We start from the raw sequence: 13,117 nt of genomic DNA on the forward strand, positions 1-13,117 counted from the left end.
TGGTGATAAATGATTAGATAAAGACGATGACCGGAAGGTCCGTGGTGTTGCTTTCACTCAACGCTCAGCCTGCGTTCTTGTGCATTTACGTCTCTTGCTGATGCCGCTGCACCTCTGTGTGATGACTGCTGCACATCTGTGTGATGACTGCTGCACATCTGTGTGATGACTGTTGCACATCTGTGTGATGACTGTTGCACATCTGTGTGATGACTGTTGCACATCTGTGTGATGACTGTTGCACATCTGAGTGACGACTGTTGCACATCTGTGTGACGACTGTTGCACATCTGTGTGATGACTGTTGCACCTCTGTGTGATGACTGTTGCACATCTGTGTGGTGACTGTTGCACATCTGTGTGGTGACTGTTGCACATCTGTGTGGTGACTGTTGCACATCTGTGTGATGACTGTTGCACCTCTGTGTGGTGACTGTTGCACATCTGTGTGACGGCTGTTGCACATCTGTGTGATGACTGTTGCACATCTGTGTGACGACTGTTGCACATCTGTGTGACGACTGTTGCACCTCTGTGTGATGACTGTTGCACATCTGTGTGGTGACTGTTGCACATCTGTGTGGTGACTGTTGCACATCTGTGTGATGACTGTTGCACATCTGTGTGGTGACTGTTGCACATCTGTGTGATGACTGTTGCACATCTGTGTGATGACTTGCACATCTGTGTGGTGACTGTTGCACATCTGTGTGGTGACTGTTGCACATCTGTGTGATGACTTGCACATCTGTGTGGTGACTGTTGCACATCTGTGTGACGGCTGTTGCACATCTGTGTGATGACTTGCACATCTGTGTGATGACTGTTGCACATCTGTGTGATGACTGTTGCACATCTGTGTGATGACTGTTGCACCTCTGTGTGGTGACTGTTGCACCTCTGTGTGATTAATGACTGCTGCACATCTGTGTAACGGCTGCTGCACCTCTGTGTGACTGATGACTGCTGCACCTCTGTGTGACTGATGACTGCTGCACCTCTGTGTGGTGACTGCTGCACATCTGTGTGGTGACTGTTGCACATCTGTGTGGTGACTGTTGCACATCTGTGTGATGACTGTTGCACATCTGTGTGATGACTTGCACATCTGTGTGATGACTGTTGCACATCTGTGTAATGACTGTTGCACATCTGTGTGACGACTGCTGCACATCTGTGTGATGACTGTTGCACATCTGTGTGATGACTTGCACATCTGTGTGACGACTGCTGCACATCTGTGTGATGACTGTTGCACATCTGTGTGGTGACTGTTGCACCTCTGTGTGGTGACTGTTGCACATCTGTGTGGTGACTGTTGCACCTCTGTGTGATGACTGTTGCACATCTGTGTGGTGACTGTTGCACATCTGTGTGGTGACTGTTGCACATCTGTGTGATGACTGTTGCACATCTGTGTGGTGACTGTTGCACATCTGTGTGGTGACTGTTGCACATCTGTGTGACGGCTGTTGCACATCTGTGTGACGACTGTTGCACATCTGTGTAACGACTGCTGCACATCTGTGTGATGACTGTTGCACATCTGTGTGATGACTGTTGCACATCTGTGTGGTGACTGTTGCACATCTGAGTGACGGCTGTTGCACATCTGTGTGATGACTTGCACATCTGAGTGACGGCTGTTGCACCTCTCCGTGATGGCTGTTGCACCTCTATGCGACTGTTGCCGCTGCTGCGCCTGGTCCTTGTAGGCAGACTATGGGGAGAGGCTCCTTCCTCTGAGGACCTGCCACCTTGCCCTTAAGTCGCTCCTTTCCCCAGAGCTCTGTCCATGATCGGCCTGATCCTGATAGCCTTTGGTACGGGAGGAATCAAACCCTGCGTGTCTGCGTTTGGTGGTGATCAGTTTGAAGAGGGCCAGGTAAGAGCACAAACTCTACGGGAACCCCGTTTAATGACCGACGGCCCTCTTAGTGGTCAAGTCTCTGGAAGGGGTCCCGATCTCTGTTCTTTTCTTCTCTGGGATGCCTGAAAGTAGGCTACTGACCAAACCGAATCAGAAGTGAGTCCAGCTCTGAGCTCTGTCATCTCCCAGGATTCCCCAGCCCATTTGTCAGAATCTAACTTTGTCCATTCCGTGACAGGAGAAGCAGAGAAACCAGTTCTTCTCCATCTTCTATTTGGCCATCAATGCTGGAAGCCTGCTCTCCACGATTATCACTCCCATACTTAGGGGTAAGAGCCATGGAGAAGGAACCTGGGTTCCCTCTTTTTGATTACCAGGAAGTCGGGTAAAAAGGCCACGCCCTCCCGGCGTAGTGGCACACGCCTTTAGTCATAACCCTGGGGAAACAGGAGCAGGTGGAGCCCTGTGAGTTGGAGGCTAATCCGGTCTATACAGGGGGTTCTGGCCCAGCCAGAGCTGCTCTGTGAGACCCTGTCTCAAAACGAAGGCTAAGTCCTTGTCTTGTTGGCTTTGCTTTGTCCCCTTTGCCTCTAACGACCAAGCTGCCACATGTCCTGGGATATTTATCAAACATCTAAACTGCCAACTTGCTTGCACGTTTTACCTCCTCCCAATGTCTCCCTGACTCCCCTGTTCTAGGACCACTGGGGACTCCAAGTCATCCTCACACCGTCGAGTCTCTAATGTTAGACATTTCACACAGGGAAAGATACCATCCACAGCCATGTTTGGGAAGACATTATAGGAGGCCAGGGTTGACTCTTGGCCCCTTTACTCTTTGTTCCCCTGTGGTGTTTCAGTGAGTTGGGAAGAGCTTAGTGGACAAGGTTTGTCCTTTGGTTACCGAAAGAAATACCCAGAAATGTCAGAGGGGCAGCACGTGCTTATAATCCGAGCAGTCCGGGAAGTAGAAGCAGGGATCTGTAAGTTCAAGGCTAACTTTCACTCTACGGCAGAACCCTGCCTCGCAGAACCGAGGGCGTATAAAAAGAAATATCCCCCGAAGTACCTGAGAGAGACACCAGAGAGGAATATCATTAGCTCTCCACAATCCAGTCTTTGTTCGTTCCCTCCACTGAGAGTTTGTGAGGTCCCCAAGCAGAATGGGCAGACTCACAAAGCCACGGTGTCTCTGATCCAATCTGATTAAATTGTGAAATTAGGGTCATAGTTTGAGGATGACGGACACTTAAGCCCCACCCTAATTTTGTTTTTTATTCCTTTATTATTGCTCCCTCGCCTCCTCCTCTGACACTTCCAGATCCTTTGGAAGGGTGTGAAATGTATGTTTGAATTATAGAATGTGTCAAAAGGAGTGATTTCTTAGAGTAAAGCCATGACTGCACGCACATAATAGACTGAACATGTGAGGAAGGCTCCTGTCACTTGATTAGTGAAGACTGGGGAGCCACGGCCCCTCAAACGAGGATTTGATAGCCTCTGGCGCTGTCACGAATGGAGCCAGGTGTACCTTCATGAGCAGGGATATTTACCCAGACATCACTTCCCCGCAGTTAGCTCTTTTCTCTACAGGGTTGCTAAACACCTAGTTTAAGGCAAGAATGAAACCCCTGGGGGATCCAGGCCTGCCCAGGAGGGACCGACATCCCTCTGAGAGCATCTTTGTGGACCCTCTGTTGCCTTCACAAAGCCTTAATAATGCGTTTGCTTACCAAACTAAGGATCTCCCATCTCTGCCCTCAGTCAGAGGTGGCAAACTACGGGTCACTGGATACGGCCGTCATTTAGACCTGCTTGCTTCCCCTACGAAGGCAGAGTTGAGTTGTGACCAAAGCCAAGTGGACCCTAACACCTAAAAATAGTTACTGCCTGACCCTCTCCTGTAGACAGAAGCCTTTTCCTTGCCAGCTGCTTTGGTTTTTTCCCACCAGTCGCCTGGGCTCTGCCACGTTGTAGTCCCCAAATAACACACAAGACGCAGTATTAATTATGAAGCTGTTGGCCTTGCTTGTTTCTTACTGGCTAGCTCTGACTTAAGTATTTACTCCATAATTGTTAATCTAAGTATTTCTCTTACCAGAGAAAAGGGTCCAAACTTGTTACCCCTATGGCGGCTACATGATGACTCCCTGTTTTTCTCCTTCCCAGAATCCTGCTCGACTCCTAGTCCCACCTATCTTACTTCCCTATTGGCCAACGGTGCTTTATTCAACAACCAATAAGAGACAGATTTACAGAATGGCATCTCCCATCACTCCCCAGCCCCCCTGGCACGTCACCACCACACTGACAGGACATGCCCGTTATTGAATTGGTAGTACACGTCCCTTAATTCGCTGAGTCCCACATACTCGAGTTAGAGTGTCCAAGTCTCATTTATCTCCACTGAGGTAACGAAGCAGGTTAAGGTGCTGGCTGTGAGTCCCGACATCCTGAGTTTGGTTCTTAGACCCACATTGTGGAAGGAGAGAATGGAATCCTGCAAGCTGTCCTCCAGCCTCTAGATGCATGCCATCTCTCTCTCTGTCTCTCTGTCTCTGTCTCTGTCTCTCTCTCTCTCTCCTTCCCTCCCTCCCTCCCTCCCTTTCTCTCTCTCTCTCTCTCTCTCTCTCTCTCTCTCTCTCACACACACACACACAGACAGAGAGAGAGAAACAGACAGACAGACTAAATGAATGTGAAAATTTGAGAAGAAAATCCATAGAACGAGCTGTGGAGATAGTTTACTCAAGTGTCAGTGTCAGTATTAGGGCAAACAGAACATTAAGCAAAAGCAATTTGGTTTAATCACAGAGGGTTTTTTTTTTTAGAAATGGGAACAATATGTGCATTAGAAAAAGAAAACTTGACCCATTTTAATCATTATCTCTCCTCAGTTCAACAATGTGGAATCCACAGTCAGCAAGCGTGTTACCCACTGGCCTTTGGGGTTCCAGCGGCTCTCATGGCTGTCTCCCTGAGTAAGTAGAAATCTGTTGACCTGACACAAGCCCAGGCCCAGGTCAGGCTCCATATTATCATGGCTAAGTTTTTTTTTTAATTCCATGTGCCAAGTTATCACAAAAAGTATCGTGAAGACCTGCATTTAGGAGAAGGAGAAAGTGGGGTGGCGGTATCATATGAGGGAAACAGGATCTAAAAGGGCTTAGGAGGAGGGGCACCCGATGACTGGAACACTCGATTTGGGTCTATCTAAGCATTTGAGCAGAAGTGATGGAGTCTGCTAGCTTAGCGAGCCCAGGATTGAAGGCTTCTACTGTTACCAATATATGTCAGCTGCAGCTTGAGTAAAGAAATGTGGTTCACTGGCCACTGGATATTTCTGCTAGGATCTAAGCCCCCATTATACATCACCTCAAGGATTTCTACAGAACCCTTTCCCGTTAGAAGGACTGTATGCACATAGTGGTTATATTTATTTGCACACATGTTTTTTATGTCAGTGGCTGCTATTTCTCTGTAGATTACTTTTGGCTGGTATGCAGAGGTTTCATGATGACATTTTTATAGTTATCATATCTTTTTCATGTATAGTTATGGCTGTATCTTTTTCATGTATAGTTATGGCTGTATCTTTTTCATGTAGAGTTATGGCTGTATCTTTCTCATGTATAGTTACGGCTGTATCTTTCTCATGTATAGTTATGGCTGTATCTTTTTCATGTATAGTTATGGCTGTATCTTTTTCATGTATAGTTATGGCTGTATCTTTTTCATGTATAGTTACGGCTGTATCTTTTTCGTGTATAGTTATGGCTGTATCTTTTTCGTGTAGAGTTATGGCTGTATCTTTTTCATGTAGAGTTATGGCTGTATCTTTTTCATGTAGAGTTATGGCTGTATCTTTTTCATGTAGAGTTATGGCTGTATCTTTCTCATGTATAGTTACGGCTGTATCTTTCTCATGTATAGTTATGGCTGTATCTTTTTCATGTATAGTTATGGCTGTATCTTTTTCATGTATAGTTATGGCTGTATCTTTTTCATGTATAGTTACGGCTGTATCTTTTTCATGTATAGTTATGGCTGTATCTTTTTCATGTATAGTTATGGCTGTATCTTTTTCATGTATAGTTACGGCTGTATCTTTTTCGTGTATAGTTATGGCTGTATCTTTTTCGTGTATAGTTATGGCTGTATCTTTTTCATGTATAGTTATGGCTGTATCTTTTTCATGTTCGCTTCCCCATCACCTATCCCAGTTCTTCCTCGTTCTTCTTGACACTCCCCTCCCTCCCCAGACACAGCGCCCTCTACTTTCAGGAAATAGATAGATAGATAGACATCAGACAGACAGACAGACAGACAGATAGATAGATGAATGGACAGATGGGTGGATGGATAGATAGATAGATAGATAGATGATACATGGATGGATGAATGGATGGACAGATAGATGGATGGATGGACAGATAGATGGATGGATGGATGGATGGATGGACAGATAGATGGATAGATAGATAGATAGATAGATAGATGATGGATGGATAGATAGATAGATAGATGATACATGGATGGACAGATGGACAGATGAATGGACAGACAGATGGACGGATGGATGGACAGACTGATAGGCAGATAGAATCTAGAGTCCACACATGTGCATTAGTTTTGAGCAGTTCCTTTTTTCCTTGAGAAGTACAAAGAGGTACCCTGGGATGCTCTGGGTAGAAAGTTAGCATGGGGAAGACCTGGCCAATGGTCCCCTCGGTCTCCATGGCTTCATCACTCTTTCTCCAGGTCCTGTTTCCAGGTCTTAACCGGTCTCAGACAGAACCACTTTTTCACCTCTTTTTCTCATATTGAAACAATTTTGCCTTGTTTCCACTGCTACCCAAGCACTGCCCTTACCCCCCCTTTTATAACATCTCTTCTCTCCCATAATTCTTCAGAGATGGCCACGCTCCTCTAAAGGGCTGATGTGCGCTCTTCGCAATTCTGAACTGAAAAGGGCACTTCAAGGCAGATCCTCATTTAGTCTGTATATGTAAGAAAAAGATTCTGTATCTTCCTATAAAGGAATTAAGACCGCAGCAGGCATCTACAGCTCTTCTAGAAACTTCTGTGCCTGAGTTACGGCTTCAGTTTGTCAAAAAGCAGAAAGGCAAAGGGAAATGCTGGCTCAGCCTGCTGGGAACCTTCACCACCCGTGTTTGTCAGGGCACTGGGCATGAGCGTGAGTCAGGGTCAGTCAGTTGGCCCTGAATGACATCTATAGGACAGTGATGATGCTAGTGAGACCCTGAGGGCACCTGGGACCTTAACAAATGACCTACTGATGCTCTTAAGTTATCCAATTGTGGCATTGGGTGATCTGGAAGCCTAATGGAGGCCCTCCTGCAGAAGTGCTGCCTTTGAGGGGTCATTTTCACAGGACGCCTACTGGCTAGCAAGCTCCACAAAAGAATAATAGCCTCGCCAGGCGTTGGTTGCGCACGCCTTTAATCCCAGCACTTGGGAGGCAGAGGCAGGTGGATCTCTGTGAGTTCAAGGCCAGCCTGGTCTACAAGAGCTAGTTCCAGGACAGCCTCCAAAGCCACAGAGAAACCCTGTCTTGAAAAACCAAAAAAAAAAGAATAATAGCCTCATTGAAAGGCTTCCCTCATTTCTATCAAAGCCACTGCAGAGGCAATTAATGTATAGCCCTACTTCTGTACGATGGCTGGGGGAGGGGTGGGGATTCCCACCACCGATGACTAAGTGAACCTTTCAACAGATTAACCCCCCCTCTCCTGAATATTAAGGGCAGTGAGAAAATTCCTCTTGCGGTTGCAGACAAGAATTGTTAGTACCGTCCGTGTTTATTGTCTTTGTAGAATAATGTATTCCTTACGACGTGCAAAAGCTCCTCTGCCCTTGGTCTCCTTTGGGGGGCGTGGGGGTTTGATGGAAGGCATTAGGCTGGGGTGTTTGTGTATTGCAGCGTAAGCACCCAGCGCCCTGAGCTCCCAGTGGCTGCTAAAATCAGAAGCAGCTCCTCACCTGTGACGCAGGGGAACAGTTCTGTGTGTAACCCCATGCTTCCTGGCTAGGGGACGATTTGGGTAGATGTGCACCTTTCAGGCCACAGGGAGCTCTGGCGAACGCCGCAGTGACCCCCCCTCCCCTCTCCCTCTGCCCTGAACAGTTGTGTTCGTCCTCGGCAGTGCAATGTACAAGAAGTTCCAGCCCCAAGGCAACGTCATGAGCAAAGTGGCCAAGTGCATTGGTGTAAGTGCTCTCCCTCTCTCCCTCGCCCTCCTCCCTCCCACTGAGCCCCTCCGGAACTCCCCACCCCCACCCAACCCCCGCACCTTCCACCTCCTTCAAGTCAAAGCTCAGTTTTTAAAAAGGAAGAAAAACTCAACAGTTTTGTTTTTTTTTCTTCCCTTTAAGATGACTTGAGGGGGAGGTTCCTTGGGTGGTTTTTTCTCCCCCCACTTAAACGACCTACCAAATAGAGCCAGGTGGTGGCGGCACACACCTTTAATCCCAAGCAGAGGCATGAAGGATCATGAGGGAGGCAGAGGCGGGCATACGCCTGAGTTCCAGGCCAGCCTGGTCTACAGAGCGGAGTTCCACGACAGCCAGGGCTACACACACAGAGAAACCCGGGGAGGGGGGCACGTTTATGTATTTTGTTTTTACGTGTTAGCCAGCTATTAGAAAACGTGAACACGCCGGGCGTTGGTGGCGCATGCCTTTAATCCCAACACTTGGGAGGCAGAGGCAGGAGGATCTCTGTGAGTTCAAGGCCAGCCTGGTCTACAGAGCAAGTTCCAGGGCAGCCTCCAAAACAATACAGAGAAACCCTGTCTGGAAAAACCAAAAAAAAAAAAAAAAGAAAACTGGAACACAAGTGTGTGGTTGAATTTCTATCGAACGTGCTTTTCTAAACTGGCTTGAGGGATAAAACACTGACAATGGGGACCCCAACACAGGCATCTGGGCTAGAGAGAGGCTGTAGACAAATGGACCCCGTTGTACATCTCAGTAAATGTGCCGTGCTAGTATCTACTAGTTTTTTTTAAGTGCTTTTTCTCTCTCATGGTTGTCCATTAAAAGGGAACTCATTGAGATGTGTTTTTCTGGTGTTGTTGATTCTCTTTTTAAAATCTTTCTTTCTTTCCTTCAGTTTGCCATCAAAAACAGATTCAGGCACCGAAGTAAGGCATTTCCCAAGAGGGAACACTGGCTGGACTGGGCTAAAGAGAAATACGACGTAAGTCACCATCCCTGCCATGGCACCCCCTGGCTGCCTTAGGGAGCGGGCTCAGAAAGAAAGCAGAATCCAGCGTGTTAGCTATGTGGGCAGCACCCTCGACCGAGCCTGCCTGACACTTAATAGCGAGCAGGATACAACTATGCACAGCCCGCTTTGAAAAGGCTTTAGAACACTGGCCCTCCTTGGTCAGGGAGCGAGTGTGAGCCTGCCTGTGAGCCTGCCGTAAGGGGCTCACATCTTCCATCGCTTCGAACGGAGTTGCCGGGGTGGGGTGGGGCGGTAACCTGGAGACGGGCATGTAGGAAGCTCTGGCGGCTGGCCTCTGACACAGCCCCTCTCCTAGTGCCTTCACTTGTTCAGAAAGTCCTGGCTTCCTAAAGAGACCTGTGGGCCGTGTTCTTTACACTGAATAACCACGCCCCCCAGCTGCAAATACCCCCCCCCCGCCCGAGATGCAAATATCCCTGGTTTACAATGGAGCAGCCACAGCCGTTGACCCCAGCCCTGGATGGCTTGTCCACCCCGCAGGAGCGGCTCATCTCACAAATCAAGATGGTCATGAAGGTGATGTTCCTGTATATTCCACTCCCCATGTTCTGGGCCTTGTTTGATCAGCAGGTAACGTGTCTTGTTTCATCCGTCTGTAGTAAGTACCGCTGGTCCACCCTGGGTGTTCGCCTCCTAAAAGACATTCTCCCCCAGTTTCCTTTTTTTTTTTTTTTTGAATTTTTGCTGATGGAATTGTTGCATCATATTGCGTTTGTTGGCTGAGACATACCCTAAAAGGTTCTGCCCGCACGCCCGCGGTTAATCAATGAAGAAAGTGAGGCTCGTTTACACAGAGTAACCCCGGGGAGGTTTCCTCAGAGCACCCGGGACCCTTGCCAATCGGAACTGGGGGCAGAGATTGTTCTACTGACCCAGCATGGTGGGAAGGTTTTGCCTCTGAAGGGATGTGTGGAATGTTCTACGTAAGGGGGCTTGATGCGGGATCTCCCACTTAAAAACAGAATAGTGAGTCAGAAGTACCAGGCGGGGCTGTAAATGACTGGACCCAAGTCCTCCTGCTTGAAGCAGCAGGTGCCTGACCAGACTTGTGGCTTCATTCTTCCTTTTCTCTTGTGGGAGCCGTCACACGCTTACACAACGTGCTTTGATCATACTCACGCACCATTACCTCCTTCCAACTGCCCCCACCGCACGCCCCTCTCAACTTCATGCTCCCCTGTACTGTTGGGCTGATAACCCCGGGCCCAGCTAATGTTTCCCATACGCACACAGGTAGGATGTGAGACCACGTGTAGGACACACGCTGGGGTCTACACAGAACGCCCAGGGCACAACGCTCACTGCTCAAACAAGCGGGCATACTGTTTCTTGGAGAGAGACTGTACACAGCTAATGTGGAAGGGAGGGTGATCCCCGGAGATCGTGTGAGCATGCGTGCGTCTCCTTGTCCTCAGCGTGAAGTACAGAGCATCCCGGCGGCACAAAGAAGCCACCTTGCGCCTTGGGTGGGAGCCTAACTGGGTTCAGACTTGGGTTGAGAAATACAGGTGTCGCCGACAGCTGGGTGACTTAGGCTCAGGACTCAGAACTCTTGGGAACACGTTTGTCCTGACCACCTACCCACGCTGTGAGGCCCAAATTAGACCTGTGTACAAGGTCCTCCGTGACTGGTACATTCTAAGAACTCAAACGGCGAAGCTGTACTGCTTTCCGGGTTGCCTTCGCCTTGGAGTTGATGGAGTTATGTTGATCCATTGAGTATTCAGTCAGCCATAAGGATCATCACATCCTGGGCTGGAGAGATGGCTCAGCGGTTAAGAGCACTGGCTGCTCTTCCAGAGGTCCTGAGTTCAATTCCCAGCAACCACATGGTGGCTCACAACCATCTGTAATGAGATCTGGTGCCCTCTTCTGGCCTGCAGGCCAGAATACTGCATACATAATAAATAAATAAATAAATCTTAAAAAAAAAAGATCATCACATCCTATAAGAAACAGACAAACTACAACTAGGCTGCCCAGATTTAAGGCCACTGCTGCCTTTGTTGAGACGCATCTAAGCCCCCTCCCTGTAGCTTGCAAAAGATGGTTCTTTGCAATTGCAATGTTCTAGATATTGGCACCAGCATACCTAGAACCCGGCGCCTCGATGAGCTCACCCTGAGAGTCGGTACCATGTAATTCACAGCGGCCTTGTGCTTTTGTGAACCCTGAGGATAGCTCTGTCTCGGGCCCCTCGTGCATCCCAGGGCAGAGTTAGGGGTCTGTCGGCTTACAACCGGTCTCTCGTCTTCCTGGTGTTGTGACGGAGACCTCAGATCCCATAACATTTCACTCCCGGCTTAGAAGGCTGGTGTAGCGCGTCATCACGTTCTAAAAAGGCCACGGGGCCCCCATGACCGCAGTCAATGTGCTCGTTCCTCAGGGCTCCAGGTGGACTCTGCAAGCAACGACCATGAGTGGGAAGATCGTAAGTTTGCCCGTCTTAGTAACTCTCTTCTGGTCACCACCTCTGTCCCCTTTCCCCTTTCCTTTCATGGCTTTTTTCCTTTTCCAAGTAATATTTTGCCTCCTCTCTCTCTCTCTCTTTTTTTTAGGGAGCTATTGAAATTCAGCCAGACCAGATGCAGGTAGGAGAAAACACCGGGGTGGTTCTCCAAGGTCCAAGTGCTCGCTGCGATGGCGCTGACAGCCCCTCTCTGCTTCCTCTGCAGACTGTGAACGCCATCTTGATTGTCATCATGGTCCCCATTATGGATGCTGCGGTGTACCCTCTCATTGCAAAATGTGGTCTCAATTTCACGTAGGTAGCTGCTTGATCGGGATCAGGGCTTTCCCAAACGCTCTGCTTCCAGAAGCGTCCACCTAGGACAGCGTTTCTCAACCTGTGGGTCGTGTGACCTCTTTGGGGAGGGGGGAGAGCAAACACCGGGGTCTTCCCTAAGGCCATCAGAAAACACAGCTGTTCTTATTATGATTCACAGCAGTGGCAGTATTACAGTTACAAGGTAGCAACGAAAATAACTTTCTTCTGGTTGGGGGTTACCACCATACGAAGAACTGTATTAAAGGGTGGCAGTGTCAGAAGCTTGAGAACCACTGAGCGAGAGGGTGAGGCGCTTATTTATTTTATGTTCGCAGGACTGGGGACTGAACGGAGGGGATTTCACACACACGCCTAGACAAATGTTCTTAAACTGACGTAGAACCCCAAGCTTCCTTTTCCTTTCTATTTTGAGACAAGACGGGCTCCAGCCCGTGTAGGCTCTGAACCTACAAGCCACCCAAGGGGCTGAGATTATAGGCTGTGCTACAAGGCCTGTCTCATGGTGAAGGATTTAAAGAAATCAAGTTAATTGATGTTTGTAGGCATGGGGGGATATCTCACTGGATAAGCGTGCTTGCCATGCAAGCATGGAAATCTTGGTTCAGACCCCCTAGGACCTGTGTGTAAGAAGCCAGGCATGGCCGTGTGCACCTGTAACTTAGGCAGAGACAGGCAGATCCCCGGAGCTCGTTGGCTAGCCAGCTTAGCCAAACATGATAAGCTACAGATTTCACCGAGATATCCTGGCCTCATGAAAATAAGGTGGGCAGGGTTAGGAGATGCCTAACGTCCTATGGCTGCCTCATGTGCACACACGGGCTTGTGCATACCCACAATCATTTGCATACAACACACACACACACATGCATACACAGCTTTAGAAAGAGATGCTCACGTGCAATATTTTTGAAAATCCTCCTACATATAAATAAGAAATGCTGTCAGTGGAGGCCTGGAAAAAAAAAGCTGACAATGAAGGCTCTTCCGTGTACATGCATGACAGAAATATCAGTTGTGGCCATAGGATTTCTAGCAATTAAATGCGATAATACAAATAAGGAGTACAAGTGCCCTCACTAGTTCCGGCCATGAATAACAACAGAAAGGGACTCGGAGACGGCTCAGCACCAAAGGATGCTTGCTCCTCAGGCACGCAGACCAGAGCTCCCACAGGAAGCAGCTCGCA

General features: G+C 48.5%; 1 protein-coding gene across 1 annotated transcript in view; it reads left to right on the forward strand.

The window, feature by feature from the left end:
• The window catches only part of Slc15a1 (solute carrier family 15 member 1), a 46,661-nt gene that overhangs the window by 15,602 nt on the left and 17,942 nt on the right, over positions 1–13,117 (forward strand). The window contains exons 6-14 of the mRNA XM_040744149.1: positions 1,786–1,885; positions 2,109–2,199; positions 4,768–4,851; positions 8,019–8,101; positions 9,006–9,092; positions 9,624–9,713; positions 11,530–11,574; positions 11,702–11,734; positions 11,819–11,907. Coding sequence (XP_040600083.1) covers positions 1,786–1,885; positions 2,109–2,199; positions 4,768–4,851; positions 8,019–8,101; positions 9,006–9,092; positions 9,624–9,713; positions 11,530–11,574; positions 11,702–11,734; positions 11,819–11,907 — 702 coding nt within the window. The remainder of the gene's footprint in view (positions 1–1,785; positions 1,886–2,108; positions 2,200–4,767; positions 4,852–8,018; positions 8,102–9,005; positions 9,093–9,623; positions 9,714–11,529; positions 11,575–11,701; positions 11,735–11,818; positions 11,908–13,117) is intronic.

The sequence above is a fragment of the Mesocricetus auratus genome, unplaced genomic scaffold (genome assembly GCF_017639785.1).
Source record: "Mesocricetus auratus isolate SY011 unplaced genomic scaffold, BCM_Maur_2.0 Super-Scaffold_2245, whole genome shotgun sequence".
Taxonomy (NCBI): Eukaryota; Metazoa; Chordata; class Mammalia; order Rodentia; family Cricetidae; genus Mesocricetus; species Mesocricetus auratus.